Source organism: Vombatus ursinus, unplaced genomic scaffold (genome assembly GCF_900497805.2).
Source record: "Vombatus ursinus unplaced genomic scaffold, bare-nosed wombat genome assembly UNPS02014812.1, whole genome shotgun sequence".
NCBI lineage: Eukaryota > Metazoa > Chordata > Mammalia > Diprotodontia > Vombatidae > Vombatus > Vombatus ursinus.
In genome coordinates, this window is record NW_020954590.1 from 41,213,286 (window position 1) to 41,233,386 (window position 20,101).

Sequence of the window (20,101 nt, forward strand, 5' to 3'; positions counted from 1 at the left end):
TACCATAAAGCTCTATACACACCTACCTGCAACAAAAGTTGTTTCTACTTAGTTCTGGAAAGGTCTAGGAGAATGACAAGAAACAATCAGTGATGGATAGCATTTGACTTCAGTGACAAAGAGACCAGTCTGTACTTAGTTGTGTTTTCATAAACTTTGCTCTAACTTATTCATTGCTTTTTCCAAGATAAAATTTACTGGGATACAGATAACTCTCTCTTTTTACCACTTCATCCTTCGAGGTACACTCACTTAACACTACTTAAATAAGACTTAATTTTCACTTTTACAAAACATAATCAACTCTTTTGTTAATAGTTAGGCCTTAGATTGCAACACAAGTATGGATTCACATTATTACCATTGTCTCAACCACACCTACTAGTATCTAAAGGGGCAAATGTACTTTCTAACCTATATAAATCTAACAGTATATTTATTTTAGCATGTTATACTTTCTGACTTAAGAAATGCACTGTTGCAAAACTATTAATAAAGAGTTTTTTTTTAAATAGAAGAATCAGCATTGGTGGAAATGTATTATTTCTGCTCTCAATCATCCAAAAGTACACAACTCAATATATGATACTACTAAAATGCAGGATGCCCCAAAAATCTTAGTGCCGTTTAAAACTATTTAAAGCTTTAATAAAGGACTGTTGGGACACTATTAGAGTGCTATTTGAGACACCCTGAATAATCATCCTGTGAGACACTGGTACTCACAGGAATGGTGTTCTAGCCACCATACGCAATCAACATTTACCAAAAGAGCCACATAATGACTGCACGTTCTAAAGGGCCTAACGTATTAATACAAAAGGTGGAGGTCACAGGATCACAGATATATAGAGAAAAGGGCCGCTAGAAGACATTTAATTCCATTTATTTTGTAGATGAGTAAGCCTAAGCCCAGAGAGTTAAAGAGATGGTCCAGGTAGTAAGCAGCATCAGAGCTGGGATTCAGTTCTGGAATCCCCTGCACCACAGTGCCTATTCTTATAGGGAGATGATAAAAAGCAACATGTTGGAATATCCTGGACTTAGGAGTCAGAAGATCTGAGTTTGACTCCCAACTCTGCCACTTATTAGTGAGATTTTAGAGAAATCATTTCACCTAATCTCTCCCACACTCAATTTTCCTCCCCTATAAAATGTAGATAACGCTATTTGTCTTATGCATTAAGGACAGGGTTGTTGTGGGAATCAAATACAATAACATATTTGAGGTATTTTGAAAACAATAAAGTGATCTATGAATATAAATTATTATTACTATAAAAGTGACTATATCTGCCCTATAGGGACAGAACCTTGGACTCCACCCCTGGTCCTGTCCTTGGCTACCCTAGCTCAGATAAGTGAACTTTCACCTTATCTTGTTCTGGCAGGCTCAGGTCTCCAGCATCCTCCTCAGCATGGCCCCAAGTGACCTCTCCCGACAAGCAGTAAGCTCTTAACAAATGTTCTCTCTAGCTAGAAGATAGCCTTGCAAAATGAAATAGTAATGAAATGAGTAGCAAAGTCCTAAAGTGACCTAAAGTGACCACCATACTACTGAACTCCACAGAAAGGCATAAGATGTGCCCTCAGTTTCACAGAATCATTGAATATTTAAGCCAGAAAAGACCTTCAAACACCTTCCTTCCTTTCTCTTTCTCTCTTTCTTTCTTTCTTTTTTTAACAAATACTGAAAATTAAGCCCAGAAGTAAAGTGACTTGCCCAAGGTCACCGTGTCTTTTCTCTGTGCTTAACAAGTTTATAAGTTGGCTATCCCAGCTCTAAAGGCAGGATGATTTTTACACAAGTTTCTGACCAATTGTGTGTAAAGAATAGTATACCTCCTAACACCTTTCTTTTGATTTCCATTGTAATTACAGAGATATAGTCTGACACGAAAATAGGTCCCAGACTCATAATGAAAAAAATCACATATAAAAATCTTAATAATCTACTCCATGAAGAATTTGCCTTTGGCTAACATACAGTGTACATCTAATTCTCCCACACCAACACTGAGAGTTTGTTAAGTGAATAATCAATTCACATACCTCTTGCAGACTTATACACCACCTGGGTCTCATTCCCATGATATAATTACATAAAGACAATCAAACATTGAATGGTTGTCTTATTTTGTTCTACCCCCTGAGTGTAGACACACATGCTCTGAGTTATATGTCTTGGTAGGCCCCCCTCAAAGGAAATGCAGTTTGTTCTACTGAGGGTAATTAACATCAAACCATAAAGGCCTACACACTCATACCTGGAGCTGGGGATTTTAAAATAAATTACTACTGACCTTAGCAGCAGCACCAGTGTTTGCCCAGGAGACCACTAACATGCACGGGCAATGGACTGACATGAGGTTTTACACCTTTCAACTTAGATATTCAGATGCTAAATACAAGAAATTACAAAGACATGATAATATGCAGAGAGAGGACTCTGACACTACAGCATTTTGCATTTTGAGACGATTAGTTTTCTCACGTTGGAATGAAGTCACACAGATGTGTATAACGCAACTTGTTCAAAACAAAGCCCCATTATCTTTTCCCTCAAACCCTTCCAAAACTTTCCTGTCTTTGTCAAGGGCACCTCCACACTTCCAGTCACCCAGATTCATCCTCTATTCCTCACTCTGTCTCACCCTACATGCTTAATCATATTTAATTAATATTTATTATATTAATAAAATTAATTAATATTTAATTCCCAAATCTTCTTGTTTCCATCTCATTAATACCTCACCATTCTCAAAGCCATCAACCACTTTCAGGTATTCACCACCTCTTGTCTCAACTATTCCAGGAGTCTGCTCTCTAGTTATTGTCTCCAGCATATTAAAAATGGAGGAAAAAAAACTACCATGGTCTAGGTCCTCAAGCGCCTCACAATCTAATGTAATAGGGGATACAACACGTATCCAAGCAAGGATAATTAATACAAGGTAGAATGTGACAGCAGCCAAGGAAAGATTCACAGGGAATCAACAGGGAAATTGGTCAGAAAGAAAAATGATCACTTTCAATTTTAAAAAGGATTAAAGAAAGATTTCATAGGGCCTTGAAAGAAGAAAACTATTTCTGCCTCAGTTTCTGCATCTGTAAAATCAAAGGGGCAGACTAGCAGGCTTCTGGGGTCTCTTCCAATTCTGAATCTGCTCCTATGAAGAGGAATAGAATGAGGGAACCCATTCTAGGCATAAGGATAGGTTTGCAGAAATGGGTAAAGGCAGGGAAAGGCAGGACTGAGTTCAGGGAACAGTTTGTGGTTCACTCTGGCTAGAACAGAGAGTACATAAAGGGAAGTAATAGGAAATCAAGTTAAAAAAATGGATTGCAGCCAAATTAGGGAGGCCCAAAATTGCAGTCGCTCAGAAGTGAAAAGGGCAGGAGAATAGCTGAAACAGCTACCACAAAATCCTGTACTAAGCATACATTTTACTCCTTAGGCCCTCAGTTTTTCAGCAACAGTCTTAATGATTTAACATACGTCTCTAAACAAGTGTGATTATAAAGTTTCTCTGCCCACAAATGAAAAGCAGCAGACTAGAAAGGATAAGGGTTAGGAGGTTGTTAGAGCCAGGCACACTGGGATTAGATTAAACAGCAACAGACAGTCTCACACACACCAAAGGAAAAAAACAGCAAACCTGAGGGGGAAAAAAAAACATAACTACATTATCACATAAATGGATGGTTATATTGAAGACCCTGAGTCATAAGTACACGGTAATCTCTTTTCAGTAGGAAGGGAAGTATATTATATGTTTAAAATGATTTCCATCAAAAAATGGTAATTTTTTTCAAATTTTGGTACTTATAGTCTGTTATGAGGAAAGTTCATTTGTGTGGAACACCTTATTCCCAGACTGGATAAATGAGGCATTACTGAACATAACTTAGAACCACTGTAAAGATATGTATAATGTTACAAAATGGATTTTACTTCACATCAGAAATAAAAAGACAAGAATCAGGATGTATATCATCATTAAGGATACCTTACTCTGTGCAAATCTTAAAAAGCTCTCTATGAATGTTAGTGATTATCATAATTACTATTATTATCATTATTTTTATTTTTATTATTGCTACTGTAACTAAAGCCCCCTAGAATAGAATGTGTGGCAAACCTCACTTGCTCAATAGTATTATAAAAAGATTGTTGAATATCATGATATCTACTTAATACAATTGCAAATTTGATTTCCCATTTTTAAATTATTTCTAGTCAAGAAAAGCTGGAGATGTAGCTTTTAAATTTATATATGTGTGTATAGATATGTATATGTATATATGTATGTATAAATGCTTACAATAGGTTAAACGTACAACCTGTCCATACTACCATATAAATTCTTTGAGGGCAAGCCCTATGTTTTATTTTTTTCTGAATCTCCTTCAAACCCTAGTATAGTCACTGTGCTTAAATGTTGAATGAATGAAATTCACAAACTTTGTTCTTAAGGGACTGTATTTAGAAAAGAGAGAAAATAATGGGAGAGAAAGGAAGCAGAAATAAGCATCAACTATTTGATTAATATCAGTATTTATTTCAAAGGCAGGATATTTAAAGCATTTATTTGTATTTTTAACCAAATCTTTTCTTTTAAATGGAAAAATGTTCTAAACCCATTCCCTGAAAAGAAGTCTACTGTAATCAACAAAGAGGGCTTTAAAAAGACTAGAATCCAGTCTCCTTTCTACGTGTCATTACTGTTAACAGCAGCACACCTGTGAGTAAATAAAGGCCTCTCACTCCCCAGCTCCTTTCCAGCCTGGGAAGTGAAGTCTCAAGACAAAGCATTTCTAACTTCAGCTAATAGTAAACGGAACTAAATACATATGCTTTGCAGTGTACATAATAAATCTACTTTCTACATACTGAACAGGAAAATAAGATTAAAATGAATATTCACTCATCTGAAAACAAACCGATGCTTTATAAGCTTTTATACTTTGTGGTCCATAAATAGTAAATGCCTTGCCTCCACTTGGATCATTGCATTTTGAATTAAATTATTTTGTTAAACAGTAGTGTTCTCTTCCCAGGGAGACTGAAAAACCGTGTATCAATTTTGACAGGTCTTTCACTGCATCTCCCTCGAGATTCTAAACATCTCGAATAGGGTTTCTTCCCCCCCACTTTTTAACCTTAGAGGTTAGCAGTCTGTCTTCTTAATTAACAAAAGGTCATTAATTAGCAATAGGTCATTATAAAGTGATGAGACCTTCCTCTGGTCCCTCATCAACTCATCCTCTCAGCTTAGTTCTAGTTTTACCATTTAAAGGTTTTTTAAAAAAAAAAAACAACAACTTTAACTGCCTTATCCTTGGGAAAGAAAAAAAGGGCTTTTTTTTCTTTCAAAGGAGGAAAAGGTTTCCTACCCAAGCCTTTTCTTTTGTCTGTCAAGTGCCCAACTCTACAAAAACACCCCCATTTTACACAACATTTTAAGCTTTAGAAAATACTGTATATCCATTATCTCATTTCATTCTCACAAGTATCCGGTGAGATAAATAGTGCAGGTATTATTCTCCTCTAACAGAAGAGGAGACTGAGCTTCCGTTTCCTCAAGTGACCCAAGGTCACAAAGGGAGCACACAGCAGATTCAGAATTCAAACCCATATCTTCTGTGCCTGCTTTTATCCAGGAAAGCTACTGTACACCTTCCTCGTCCTCCCCTTTCTTCTCAAAATTTCTCTGTATTTTCACTGATCTCCTCCCTGTTCCTTTCCAGGGCTAATCCTCCTCTATTGCCTTCTCCAAATTCTCTGTCTCTCGGTGTCTCTGAGTCTCTGTCTCCCCCACCCCAGTTCCCAATTTCCCACTACTCTACTGTTTCCTTCCATGTCACCAATGACTAATAACAAATTCACTTGCTTCTTCTGAGTTCTTAGCCTCCTTGACTTCTCTTAGCTTCTGGCATTGTGGATCACCACCACTTCCCTCTGAAAGCAATCTCCTCCCTTGTTTTCCAAATCACTGACCTCTCCTCCACCATTTTCTCCAGTTGCTTTTATTCCTTCTTCACCCTCTACATGCTGCTTTTCCCTAGGGCTCCTGTCCTCAGCCTTCCTTGTGTTCTCATTTCCCATTCTAAACCTTATTGAGTCTACCTATTCTCATTACTTCATCTATTCATGTGCCCTTATCCTAATAAACCCCAAATTCACCTCTTCCAAGATTGAATCTTCACTGTATCTTCTGTTCTAGCCAGGGTAAAGGGAACTCCTCAATCAGGGTGTGCTCATAAAGAATTAAGGGTGGGAAAGGCACCCAGTCCTGCTTAGGCCAACAGTGAACGCTCCATGGTAAATACTGGTGCCCTGCACCCGTGTACCAACCACTCTAGCAGCCTTGGATAGATACAACCAATGTGCTCTTTCCACAGGGAATGCAGACACACACTCCACCAGAGTATCAGTCAATCCAAACCTTTCAGGGAAATCCAACATTCATGTGAGAATGGAGAAACTTGTGACTTCCTCAGACCTCAAGAGTACATCTACACATGGCATTCACTCCTCTTTTTCTCATTCTCAAACTACTAAAATCCATACTCTTGTACTGCAGAATAACAAAGAATTAGATTTTCTCACTAGAAGCCGGCTGGTCTCAGTTCTACACTCCAAGTGTTGTAGGCCCCACCCTCAAGAAGGTAGAACTGCCTAGAAGTGCCCTTGGGACTATAAAGTTCCTTTTACTGACTCATGAATACCCTTTAAGTATGCTAACGCACTATTGTTATCCCTTCCACATCGAGATTTTCCCCATCTTGGTTTCGATATATCTTGAGTCGACATAAGAAATTAAATGGGAATTTGGGGGAGGGGGAAGTTCTATGGAAGCCACAGACAACATGAGAAGGCCAGTAGAGAACACAGAAAAAGTTCAGAAACTCAGAAATGCATAAAATATATGTATAGTAATCTATAATATAGCCTATGACCAAATTACTTAACCCAAATTTTACAATAAGGTACTGTAAACACCCCATTAAAAAAAAAGAAAAAAAAATCAGACTTCTGTGGTACAAAGGGAGGGCCAAAATTTTTTACAGGGATTTTCCAGATGTCAGGGGTGCCACATCCCTAACCCTGGCAATGTGGAAGGGATAACTGTATTCCTAGTCCAGAGGGTAGCTGTCAACAGTCTATTGGACATCTTCACCTGGCTATCTCACCAATGCCTCAAAATCAACATACTCCAAATCAAACATCTTTTCCCCAAAACCCATTCCTCCTTCTGACTTCCTTATTTCTATTTTATAGTACTGCCATTCACCCTCAGTGTTATGCTTCCTCTCTCCCTTGCCCCCTGCATCCATTCTCAGTCATTTCAATTTTACTCACTCTCTTCCACTACCATCACCCTAGTTCAAACAGTGAATAAACAACTAAGCTATTCCAATATTCTAACCAGTGTGCATGCCTCTAGTATCTGCTTCCTCTTGCATATGATGGTAATCGATTAGCAAACATTTATTAAATGCCAATTAGCGAGCATTTATTAAGTGTTTATTATGTGCCAGGCACTGCGCCCATCCTAAAGTACAGCTCTCCTGGCATTCTCTTGTTCAAAAATCTTCCTCGGTTTCCATATGGAAAGGATGTTAGATTTAGAGTCAGAAAATAAGGGTTCAAATCCCAGTTTTGGTACCTGTGTGACCTTGGACAAGGAACTTCACCCCTCTAGGCCTCAGTTTCCTCAGCAGTAAAATGAGGTCCTTCCCCACTCTATGATTCTATTTTTCACAGTCTTATCATTGTTTGTTCTTTGTTTTTGAAGAGGACCAAAGACATCACGGGGTGATGTCGACTCCCACGTGAGCTGGATTTAAATGAGCAGAGTTGCGCAAAGTTGTCAGCCTCACCCTCTTTTCCAGAGCCTGTCTTCCACAGCCTATAGAACCATGTCCAAAGTCCTTAGCCTGGCATTCAAGACCCTCCACCAACAATCTTACTTACCTTCCCTGTCACATCTCCAACTATTACTCTTCATTCACATCATGCTATAATCAAATTAAGGTCCAAATATGTCCTGTGTTTTGCTATCATTATACCCTTGTTCATGTTACTTTTGCTGCAGCTATGGCTGCTCTAATCTCATTCGTTTTTCAAGGCTTTTTCCGTAAAGCCCTACCTACTGCTCTAGACAGTTATCCATCCTTTGAATTCTCTTAGTTTATTTGTAACATCTTATTACACTTGTACGTTCTGCCTTATGTTACACTTATTTATGTATGTATTTTTTAAGTTATTACGGATCTCATTCTGGAGGTTCTACAGTTCTTCCAGGGTTTGACACAATCAGTGTAAATTCACCTGCCAACAGGGGCATCTAGAAAATTTCACCTGTATACAGAATCCCTCTCCCACTGGCCTCTTTGCTGAACACCCTCTATGACTATAATATACATCCTGGGGTGTGCTGGAGCAGGCTCGAACTAGCTCAAGAAGTGAAGTGTTAAATTTTCAATATAAGCATTTACACTTCAGATATCAGCAAACACTACAAGCAGAACTTATTTTTTTGTTGACTTTCTAGACCTAAGAAAGTAATGGAGGGTAGGTAGGTGGCGCAGCGGATAGAGCACCGGCCCAGAAGTCAGGAGGACCTGAGTTCAAATCCGGCCTCAAATCAAACACTTGACACTTACTAGCTGTGTGACCCTGGGCAAGTCACTTAACCCCACTTGTCTAAAAAAAGAGTAATGAAGAAAATGTTAATAATTCATATTAAATCAAAATTGTATTATGTATACATTTTTAAAATCACGAGTCTATTGTTAAATATTTACCAGCACATCCCTCCCATCTCTAGCTAGTCTATGTCTCTCTGTTATATGCCACGTTGCATGATATTATTGAGAGGATCAGACCAAATTATCTTTGCTAGAATGAAAACTCCTTGAGAATAGAGATTGTTTTATTCCTTGTGTTTATATGTACATTGCCTAGCACAGTACTAGATATATAGTAAGTGTTTAATTAATGCTTGTTGATTTATTGTTATATATGTCAGGGAATATCGACTGATTTTAATATAAACATGTATGAAAAATCAGAGCCAGATCCATCTGTTATTAGTTGCCTTAGAAAGGAAGGCAAAAGTCATCCGACCTTGTGATTTGCATAAGGGGAACATTACAAGGGAAGGTTGATGCAACAACTTTCATTACCGTTTCAATTGTCCTATTTTTCAGTGGAGGAAGCAGAGTTAGCATGATTAGAACTAAGAAGTAAAATGGGGTTTTGACCGTAAGTTGTATGAGTTGTATTGAGTCAGAGGAGAGCATTCAAAAAAGCAAAAGTCATCCATCTTAGCCTCATCATCCTTTACCACTTGTGAGCAGACTGCCTGAGGGGGGGGAATTACATAGTCAGTGGCTGAAAGATAGTTTCATAGCCAAGAGCTGAAACAGTTGGCTCAAGAGAGCTATAGCTCTTCCATATCCAGGAGAAACTTACTCACCACAGCACCCACACAAGTGAATGATGGAGGTGGATGAAAGAACTGATGGGTAAAGCTGTAACCTTCTCCTCCAAGGGACAGGCTTACTAACCACAGATTGCCTTGTAATTGTTGTACAGGGTATTAGGGGACGTTGAAGATAGACAAAAGACCAGCTGGATCAAAGATATGATGCATGACTCTATCTGCACAGAGTAGACTCAGGAAAAAGTAGTTCAATAATTTCACTAGAAGACAAGGTAGCTCTGGTATGGAAGGTATGGGTTGCCCCTCTCTATGCCCTGGTCACATGTCCCCTGTATACACAGCCCTCTATAAGGTATCCTGGCCGCACACATTTCCCAAAGATGCATGTTAACATGCCTTATCCCTCTGTGTATCCACTGTTACCCGTACGTTACTCCCCTGCCCATTCTGGCCAAACCAGCCCCCTTGATGATTCTCATACATAACACTACATCTCTGATTCACTAAACTTCTGCACTCACTATAATCCATGTCTGAATTCACTCCTACCTTACTTTCCAACTCTTCCTTCCATCTTCATTTCTTTCAAAATTCTGTTCAATTGAAACTTGCTACACAAAATCTTTCCTGATTCCCCCAGCTGCTAGTGCCCTCTTTCATCCCAAAACATTTTACCCAGCATCCACTGCATGTATGTATAAGTATATGTGTGTGTGCATACACACACACACACACACACACAGACATATATAATACTTAGTGTACATATTGTCTCTCCAATTTAATGTAAGCTGTTTAAAGATAGGAACTATTTCACGTGTGGTCACCTTATCACCGGCACATAGCATAGTATATAGCAGTTAATTAATAAATACTGTTGATTAATAACTTCCCACTGAAAGCCTTTGTATTTGCATGAGTAGGCTCAAGTCAAAAAATATTTATTCTTATTTTTATAACTATGCTATATCATTAAATGCCTTTACTTGAACTAGAATGTTCTCTAACTAGTAAGAGTAAACATATTGGTGGGGACTTAGAAGAAATGTACAGGAGGAAATTGTCAAGAACATTAGACTACAAGAAAGCTTGGATAGATTATGATTTTCACTGCTAGCGTGTTCACATCTGTGAGATTACAGAATCATCTGAGTATGGAAGTATATACCACTCTAATCTCCCCTACTGGAATGTCAGTGGGGCAGCTAGGTAGTGGATAGAGTGCCAGCCCTGGAGTCAGGAAGACTCATCTTCCTGATTTCAGAATCTGGCCTCAGAGCCTTACCAGCTGTGTGATCTTGGACAAGTCACTTCACCTGTTTGCCTCTGTTTCCTCATCTGTAAAATGAGCTGGAGAAAGAAATGGTAAACCACTCCGGTGTCTTTGCCAAGAAAACTCCAAATGGGGTCATGAAGAATCAGACACGACTGAAACAACTGAACAATAACAATAGTGTCTTATTCATAATTGTTCTCCACCCCAACACACACACACACACACACACACACACACACAGTGTTCAGCAGTGTAGACCTTAAATAATGGCTGAATGAATCTAAATTTAAATGAATCCAAGTAAAAACTAATGTGTTTTAAAATAGCCAGGCATTACTTGAATTTTGTTCAGGCACATTACAGGCCAGACTAATGAGGTTAACACGTAACCTCACTTAGTTGGCAAACCTGTATTATCCCTCCCAGTTATAACTGCTATATATAAACCAGCAACAACATATCAAATATCAAAAAAAAAAAATTCTAGTAGTCCATTACCACAGTCATGCTAATGCTGTTCTAAAGCTGTCGATAGGCCAAATCTGAACTTCACCACAATCTGTTCCATGAAAAGAAATTGTTATTGTGTAATAACGAGTTAAAATTGATATGCCCTCAAAGAAACTCATGCAAGCACATCAAGATATTATATGGTTAAGAAAATACTAAATACTTTACATTCCTTGGACTGCAAGGGAACCTAGCCCAGTAAGCTCCGTGTATATATAATACCATGTATTTCTTGGCTTAGAGCAGTGGATTTGAAGATGCAGCTACACCTAGTGATCAGCAGCAGATCACAGCAGGAGGAATAGGAATTCAACTGCTAGCTGTGTTTGAAGGAAAGCAAGTCTAAATAATAATAATTAGGAATTAAACTTTTAAAAAATCTGTTCAATGAAATCATACTCACCTCCATTTAATTAAAAGTTAGAGAAAAAGACAGTCTGATCAACTACAGGGGAAAAAAAAAACCTTAAGCTCTACTTTATATATGTTATCATTATATATAATATATATAAAAATATCAATGAAAATAAATGTTAATTACAAAATGCAAAAAACTAAAATCCATAGTTCTACAATACAAATTCCAACTGTAAGATCCCATCAATGTGTCTATAATTTTCCACTTCTCTACTACAAAAGATCCCCAGTTTGGAAGCTTCTAAAAATTACTAATACAGACCTTTAAAAATATTCTGACTGTTTTGAAAGGCATTATTTATCATACGCTTACTAGGGTGTGTCGACAAGTATGCCTGCTACACTAAATATCCATCACCCTGGTCACAATGTGCAATTATTACCATCAATGTTATGGATGAAATTATATTAGCAGATATTGATAACAACATAGAAAACTATTTCCTTCTCAGCTTAAGCACTGACTAAAGTCTGTAATAATTCAATATCTTCTCCAGATAGGGTTATTATTACACAGTCTGTCACAACTGATGACTTAGCAAAGTATCAAACAGACCAATATTCACAGCAGCATCACCACAGCATAGTCACTACTATTGTGAGTAGTTTTAGTTCAAGAGCTAAGAGATAAATGGATGAATTCAATCATTACTTCATCTGAAACTGTTCCTTCAACAGAGAAATGCTATGATGACAGGGGCAGCGAGGTGGCCTAGTGGATACAATACTAGGCCTGAAGTCACAAAGACTCATCATCTTGAGCTCAAATCCAGCCTCAGAAGCTTACTAGCTGTGTGACCCTGGGCAAGTCACTTAATCCCATTTGCCTCAGTTTCCTCATCTGGGAAATGATCTGGAGCAGGAAATGGCAAACCACTCCAGTATCTATGCCAAGAAAACTGAAAATGACCAAACAACAACAATGACGATGTAAGCTTTGAAACTAAATCCTGTTTGACCCTGACCACTATTCATCTCATCAACAAAATTCCAGCATTTAGCCCAGTGTGTGGCATATAACAGGCATTTAATAAGTGATTATTTACTGACTGACTTCTTCAACGACTACTAAAAGTGGAAAGATACAAGATGAACGAAATATTAGGTAGGCCTAGAAGGTCACTAAACGACCACGGTGAATCAAATCCTACTTTGGAGTCTCATTAGGCCTAGATGGGTTACTGGAATTCTGAGCAAATCCCAACTAGAGTATTACTTTCTTCTCCTGTGAAATGGGAATTATACTGCTTACCCCACCTCTCTCCCAGGGTTGCTGTGAGGATCAAAAGAGACATTTATAAAGTTCTTCATAACAGTTTTATGCTATTTCTTACTACTTATTTTACATATATTGGGTTTTTTTTAATCACTCTTCTCCCATCTTCCATCCATCTATTCCCTTCTTTTTTGTTCTCTCCCTTAATTATGCCTTAGCCTTAGCTGTGGCATCCATAGACAGAGCTGTGGTTCTAAGGAAGTGAATGACTAAAAGTTTCCTCTTCCACACCCTAACACCAATCCCCACTTGCTTTGTGCTGTTCTTCTACTCAGGTTTTCTGACGACTTGGCTGAAAATCTGTGCAATACAAGAATTTAAGTGAAAAAGGGTGTGCTTTCTTATGGGATCTTTTCCATGCTTTTTTCCTGTTTCTGAAATTTGAAATCACTGACAGCTTTGAAAAGGGCTAACAATTTCTCACTAGGCTTTAGCGTGTGTTGAAATCCTAAGGAAGGCTTTAAAGGAAGTCCTTTTCCAAAGTGCATTGTGGTGTGTGGGATTTGGGGTAAGAGGATGTGGGTTCAAATATTGGCTCTCATTACCAAAATGATGCTTGTCAAGTGCCTTAATCTCTCTGGGCCTCAGTTTCTGTATCTGCCAAATGAAGAGATCAGACTAGGTCACTTTCAAATCCCTTGCAGCTCTAAATCACATAATGCCTAAAATTAAATTTAAAACTTCAGCACATTATTTGTACCACTATGTTACAACACTACTGATAAACTAGCAACATTTCCATTTATTGCTTAAAATATTTAGCCCCTAAACTTAAAATTTTCTCTCTCTACATAATTTATATCTCAGTGTCTCAATCAAGATAACTTTGTGTAGAAGTGAAACAAACAATAAAAGGGAAACAGCAATGTCATATAGTGGAAAGATCATCTTGGGGGTCTGAGGACCTGGTCTTAAAGACGACTGTCCTTATTAGTTCTATGTCGACAAGAAGTCACTTCATCTATCCAAAACTCATTTTCCTAAGTATTCAGATTTGTATAACCTACCCTACCACAAGGTCAGGGATGAAGAATTCTTCAATTACAAAGCACATGAGATCTTTTGTTATTGATAATAATTCATAATGCATTTCCCCACCATCACTGACATTTCCAAATTAACTTACTTCCTATAATTTATTACAATTTTCCCTCATGGCGCTTTGGGAAAAGAGTACATGACAGCATCTACCTTTTCAAAAGTTATCAACAAAATATCTAAATTATAATAAACTAACTTCTTTCGTAGATTTAGAGTTGGAAGAGACCTCAGAAGCCATGTAGTTCACAATCTTCATTTTGCAGTTAAGGGCCACAGAGGTTAGCCATGCCCTAGGTCACACCCTAAACCAAAACATTATTGTTTAATATACAGAACTTATGTGATTTTGAGACAAAACATAAGAAATCATTATTTAGGATTATTATGTTACATACTTACACATCTTTCTTAGACAATCTGTGTGTGGTTGTTTTTCTAGGAAACTGCAAAATACTTCCTAAATAGGTTAGGCTAAAACCCTTATTTTTCTACAATCAGACCAACTTGTTTCAACAAATATTGCTTTCATACTTTATGCTATGAGAAAAGTTATATTTGTTTCCTAGCATATTATTTTTATGTTCACAATTTCCAACCTGCTATACCAAAACAATATAAATCTAGTATTGGCAATATAAAAAACAGTTAACAGCTACGTGATTTCAACTACCTAATAATACAAAATAAAAAGGAAATATTTTAAATTGCCAAATAACTTTGTGTAACTAAAAGGTGATATTTTCATTAGCAAGTTTTTTTTCCTAAAATCTTCAATGTTATAGAATGTACAGATATTCTCAAAATACTTTTGCCAAAACAATGATTTGCCTCTCTTTATAAGACAAAGTTCAACAGATCAGTCTTGTTATCTAATAGATCCAACAGAAGACATCCAGAATAGACTGCACTTCTAGCTTTGAAAAAAAGCATTGGGTCAAAGAGAAATAAATATGTCGCCAAGTATTTGGTTTCTCAATCTGAAAAATAGAATTTCACATAAAAGCAGAATTTCCATTCATTCCTTACTCCTTGGCTGTACACATTTTCAGGAATCTGTTTTTAAAGATCAGCAAAAGCTTGGGAAACCAAACGTGAACTTTAGTTTTTTGTCCTTAGTAGGGCACAGTGAAAAGGTTTTTAAAAGTAAAATATTTACATGAGCCAGCATCTTAATAAACCAATATTCTAATTACTTTAAAACATATTTCTGGTATTTTTTAGCACATCATTGTGAAACAATCTATTTCTCTATCATTTGAGAGATGACCTCAGGAATTAATCTAAAATATCAGCTTCATCATTTCTGGACCAATAGCTAGCTGATTTCAGAAGACATTTTGGGAGCTTGATGAAAAAAGTTCCCATTTTGAAATCTTAGTTCCATATAATGACAGCTTTCCAAAAACCTTGTTTACATGTTTAAGTACTGCTATATATTATTAAGTATATCAAGTATGTTCTGATTTGTACAAGTTATGAAAATCTGAATAACTTTTTTTAGTATTTGGAGGTTATTCATAGCCTGCAAATGTTTACTGTACACCTGCTATGTGCAAGACACCATGTAGCTGGTGCTGCAGAACATGCAAAGATGTATAAGACATAGTTCCTGCCCTCAAGGAGCTTACATAACTACCAAAACAATTCATGTCCATGTGTGGTAGAAAGCAGATGGTTATGGAAATTTAGACAAACTTTTGAAATAAAATTTGGACCGTCAGGATTTCAAGATGGTCGTTATATTCTCTTATTTTCCCAAAAACATAGCACACTGGGAAAAGAGCTGAATTCTGGGTCAGCATGTGTGTGTGTGTGTGTGTGTGTGTGTGTGTGTGTATCATGTGTGACTTTGGGCACATCACTAAATGTCTCCAAGACTCAGTTTCCTCCTTTGTAGAACGATGGAGTTGGACTAGATGACCTCTAAACTCACTTCAAGCTGAATCTATAATCCTATGAACATATATGACTTCTCCAAAGCACTAGATAGTGCACCAATGAACAAATCTAAAGCATGTTTACCACTGAAAGTGCTAAAAGCAGTCAAAATTAAATACATCATGGGAGAGCACTACAAATGAAATTATTTCTAAAACTCACTATCTTCACTTTAAACATGTGTGTTCATACATATATGTCTATATCTATGTGTGTATATGTATATATGTGTGTGTGTGTATATATATATATATATATATACACACTCATACACACTCAAGCTGTGTTCCATCTTAGCTTTAATTTCCCCATCAATTACAAAATGGTACTTAAGGAGAATTCTGGCTTTCACAACAAAACTACATGTCAATGAATAGAGTGCTTAGCTATTAAATCCCAAAAGAAAACACAAAGGTAACAATTCTTAAAAAACAAACAAACAAAAAACTGTCCAAGGTGATTACTCCAAGATTATTTCAGTTTAAGGTGTTCACTTGAGGTACCAGTCAAAGAAGGAAAACTGACAGAGTGGTGACCACTTAAAAAATGTGAATATTATATAAATAGCAACACCTTTAAGGCACCCAATTTTAAAATCCACTTAACTTACATTTGCCATAGCTTAACTTTAAAACAAATCACAGGTGGGAAATTAAGGATCTTAATAAAGGGAAAAGCCCTCTGCAGTTCACATACTAAGCTTCTAACAGTAATGTACTTTTGTGACTTTCATGATGCGTTAACTGGGTAACTTCATGATCAAGAATGCTGACCAGAAGTTTGCATCAACTCCCAACAGTATGACAATAGTATCATTCTGTTATATACCCTCCCATCTACAATTATCAGAATGTTAAAAAAAACACTGAGAAAAAGGACATTTGACTGTTTAGGCTAAGTAGGTTGGGGGGAGGGGGTTGTTTTTGTTTTGCAGGAAAAGAAAGCACAGATCAGCAAAACTCCCTTAAACTCAGCTACAACTTCTCCTTGCCTGCCAACTATGGTCAAGGGAACTGCCTGCATACCGGCAAAGATACCAACTCTCAGCAAACCAAAAGCCTAACTGGTAGACTCCAAAAGGTCAGCATAGCAAAAAAGCACAGATGTCTGTAATTGCTAAAAATGTGCTTTTTAGGACTTAAACTGACTTCACAAAAATGACAATACAAACAAAAGTAGTACTTATTCCCACCAATTCAATTTATAAACCATTTTGAAATCAAAGCTGCAAACCACGGTCATTGATTTCTCTAATGGGGGAGCGGAAGGGGGGGGGGGAGAGCAAACGGAGGCTGTAACACAGATGTTACTGTATGTGGATTTAGTTCCGGACACTTTATAAGATAAATGTAGAATTTAAGTAAAAAACATTTTAAATTATGTCAGTTTGAATGCTTCCACCAGGAGCTTCTGGATGATCTGTGAAGGTTAGGTCTATATATAAAGGACTGGATTCTGTTCCGGGGGGGGGGGGGGGGGAGGAATGTCATACATCTACACACACATCAGGCTGAATAGTAACATAAGCAATTTCTCTTCTTAGCCAGGAAGTTCCCTGGGGATCAGGGTCACCATACCCTTACACAGGTCACCTGTCATCTGAGTATTTAAACATCATTTAACTGGGAGATGGGGCAGAAGAAAATGGTGAAAAGTAGAAGCAGTCCTCTAAGCTGCTGCCTCCTCTAGAGTCTGGGGGAATATGGGGTAGGGAGTAGGTGAATGTCTGCCTGCTTCACAAGCTCCCAGAGATTTCCAGCCTTTTCTAGCGAAGATGAAGTTTCCGTTTTCCTTTCCCAAGGCCGACACGCGGCAGCAGTCTTGCCCGATGCTGCTCGGGGCCCGGGGAAGGGGCGGAGGTAGTGACTGGGTTTCCCCCCGCCCTCTTCAGCCCCCAGCAGCCGCCAGCTGGCTGCCAAATCCCAGCTGAGCAAAGCGTGCCGCCAGCTCAGTAAGTCTGAGCGACTCCTGCCCCAGACAGTGTGCACAGAGATCAGAGGGGAACGCACATAAACTTAACCCCCAATGCCCTCCTCCTTGCAATACCAAACTTTTCTCTTAAAAGTTTTCTTTGTTGTTTGTGTTCCTGAGGCAGTGCGTGTGGGTGCCACCTTAGTGTCTTTAAGGAAGAGAGAAGGGGAGGAGCAAGGTGCTCCTGGAAAGAGAGTCCTTGTTTTGGACTTGGCTCGGCTAGGGCCGGAGGCTCTCTCAAGTTTGCTTGGTTTCCTCCGTTCCCGGCCTCCCCCACTCCTCTCCTTCCCTTCCTCCATAAGCACAACCCAGCCCGTCTAACGGAAAAGGCATCATGCCCTGAGCTTCGCCTTGCTCTCTCCCTTCCCCAGCTGAAGCACTCATACTCCCCCATTCTCCCACTCTTCCGGAAACTGAAGGCTACGCAAGAGATGTCCCCCCCACATATACACACACTAACACATACACACACACACATACACACGCACACACGCACACACGCAAGCACTTGGCCTCCAGTCCCCCACCTCTGAGACTCATAGAAATATAACAACAAACCCAAACCACAACAAAAAAGCAAGACCTCTTCTTACCTGAGAACGTCTCCCCTCCAGCAGTTAGCAAAAGTCCAACCAAAGTCGCCAGCCAAGTTCCAACTCGCCCCATTTTGTTGACTCCGGGCTGGGCCCACCAAAAGATGCGTGCGTGGGGAGACCGGGAGGACGTGAAACGGGGGCGTGGGGGTGGCTTGTTTTAAAAGAGAGAGAAAGGAGGGAAAGAGAAAAGTGCGAACAGTTGCAGAAGTCAGGAACTCCGGCGACTCCCGGGGCAAGGGGTAGGGAGGGTCCTCAGACCTCCCCCCCTGCCCCTAGTCCCCCCAGATCGCTTCTTTGCTCTTCTTTTGGGGGCAGTTGGGTGGAGGCACTCGGGGTGCCAAAAGCCTCCCTGCGGCTGGCTCCAGCGGCTACTCCTGCCTTTCGCTTGGTTCCTCCGCTCGGGATTCTGGCAGCGGCAGAGGCGCCGGCCGTGGCCGTGGCCGTGGCCGTGACCGTGCACTCGGTTCTTCCAGCACTCCCCCACACCCCGCTGCTGCTGCTGCTATTCGGGCAGAGGAGAGCTCCCACTGAGCGCCGGCGCCCCTTGCCTCCCCGGGCGCGCCGAGCTGCCGGGGCTCAGCTCGGTCCGCGCTTGCTTATTTCTCCCCCAACTGACTCGCGGTGCCCCCGGCAGGCAGGCTAAAGAGAGCTCCCACGTCACGCCCAGGCTCGCCGGCGCCGCGACTGCCCCACTAGAGGGCGTGTGCGGACCGGGCCGGGCCGAGCCGGGCAGGACCAGAGCCAGACTTCACCAGCCGCCTCCCCCCGGACCCCCTACTCGTGTACTCCCTTACTCCGCTCCGCTGCGCGCCGCTCTCTCCAAGGGCGCTTTTCACGGCCAACAAGAAGCGTCTTGGAGCGCGGCTGTCTAGGGATCACAGCAGCCGAAGCAGCTGGTGCTGGGGCCGCCTGCGAGCCTCACGCGCGGGAGAAGCACGGGGAAATGAATTTTCCACCCCTCTTTTCCTTTTCCTGCCTCCCCCTCTGTTTTCTATTTTTGCAGCTGGCTTCGGGGAGAAGCTGTTCAATGCCTCTCAGGTCACAGGAAGCTACACTTTCTGAAACCAAGCTGAGAGTAGGGGGGACGAGGGTTCTAAAATCCCCTAGCGCGCAACCCACCCTGAGCCACTGTGCCAAAAGACCCTCGCTGCTCACTACAGACTACCAAGAGATGGAAGCTATACCCAAAAAAGTTAGAGGTTCCCCATCCCCTGCAACTGTAGCGGGAAAGGAGCGACACGCAAGCTAGAGGCGACTTTTGTTGCGGTCCTCTTGGGGTTCGGGGGCACCTCTTCCCTCTCCCCCACCATAGAGGTGTTCAGAGGGATGGAATGAGGAAGAAAATCGACCAAGAAGATAGCATCTTAAAAAAGTCAAATGGAGAATTAGCTTTTAAGCCAAATGCCTGGATACAGGAGAGAAAAAAACCAGGCTCCTAAAAATCGGCTCCCCGATCTTGGGTTTTAGATAGCCTGAGACAGTCTTGTGTACGGAAGTATCTGACATTGTTATTGTACTAGTGGAGTTATTAAACCAAGCAAGTGCCACCCGTCCCCGGGAGAAACCTACATCTCACTCTGAGCAGTGGTGAGACCCCACCAAAACGACAAGGGACCCTTCC

General features: G+C 39.9%; 1 protein-coding gene across 3 annotated transcripts in view; it reads right to left on the reverse strand.

Annotated features, from left to right (window-relative positions):
* LOC114053920 (receptor-type tyrosine-protein phosphatase mu) overlaps positions 1–18,914 on the reverse strand; it is a 958,135-nt gene extending 939,221 nt beyond the window's left edge. For 2 of the 3 annotated variants that reach the window (XM_027877059.1, XM_027877058.1), the window contains exon 1: positions 18,478–18,913. In XM_027877059.1, the coding sequence (XP_027732860.1) occupies positions 18,478–18,550 (73 nt within the window). In that variant the 5' untranslated portion in view covers positions 18,551–18,913. Of the gene's footprint in view, positions 1–18,477 lie in introns of all 3 variants that reach the window. The other variant, XM_027877057.1, reaches the window with a different exon arrangement.
* Positions 18,915–20,101: the final 1,187 nt, after the last annotated feature.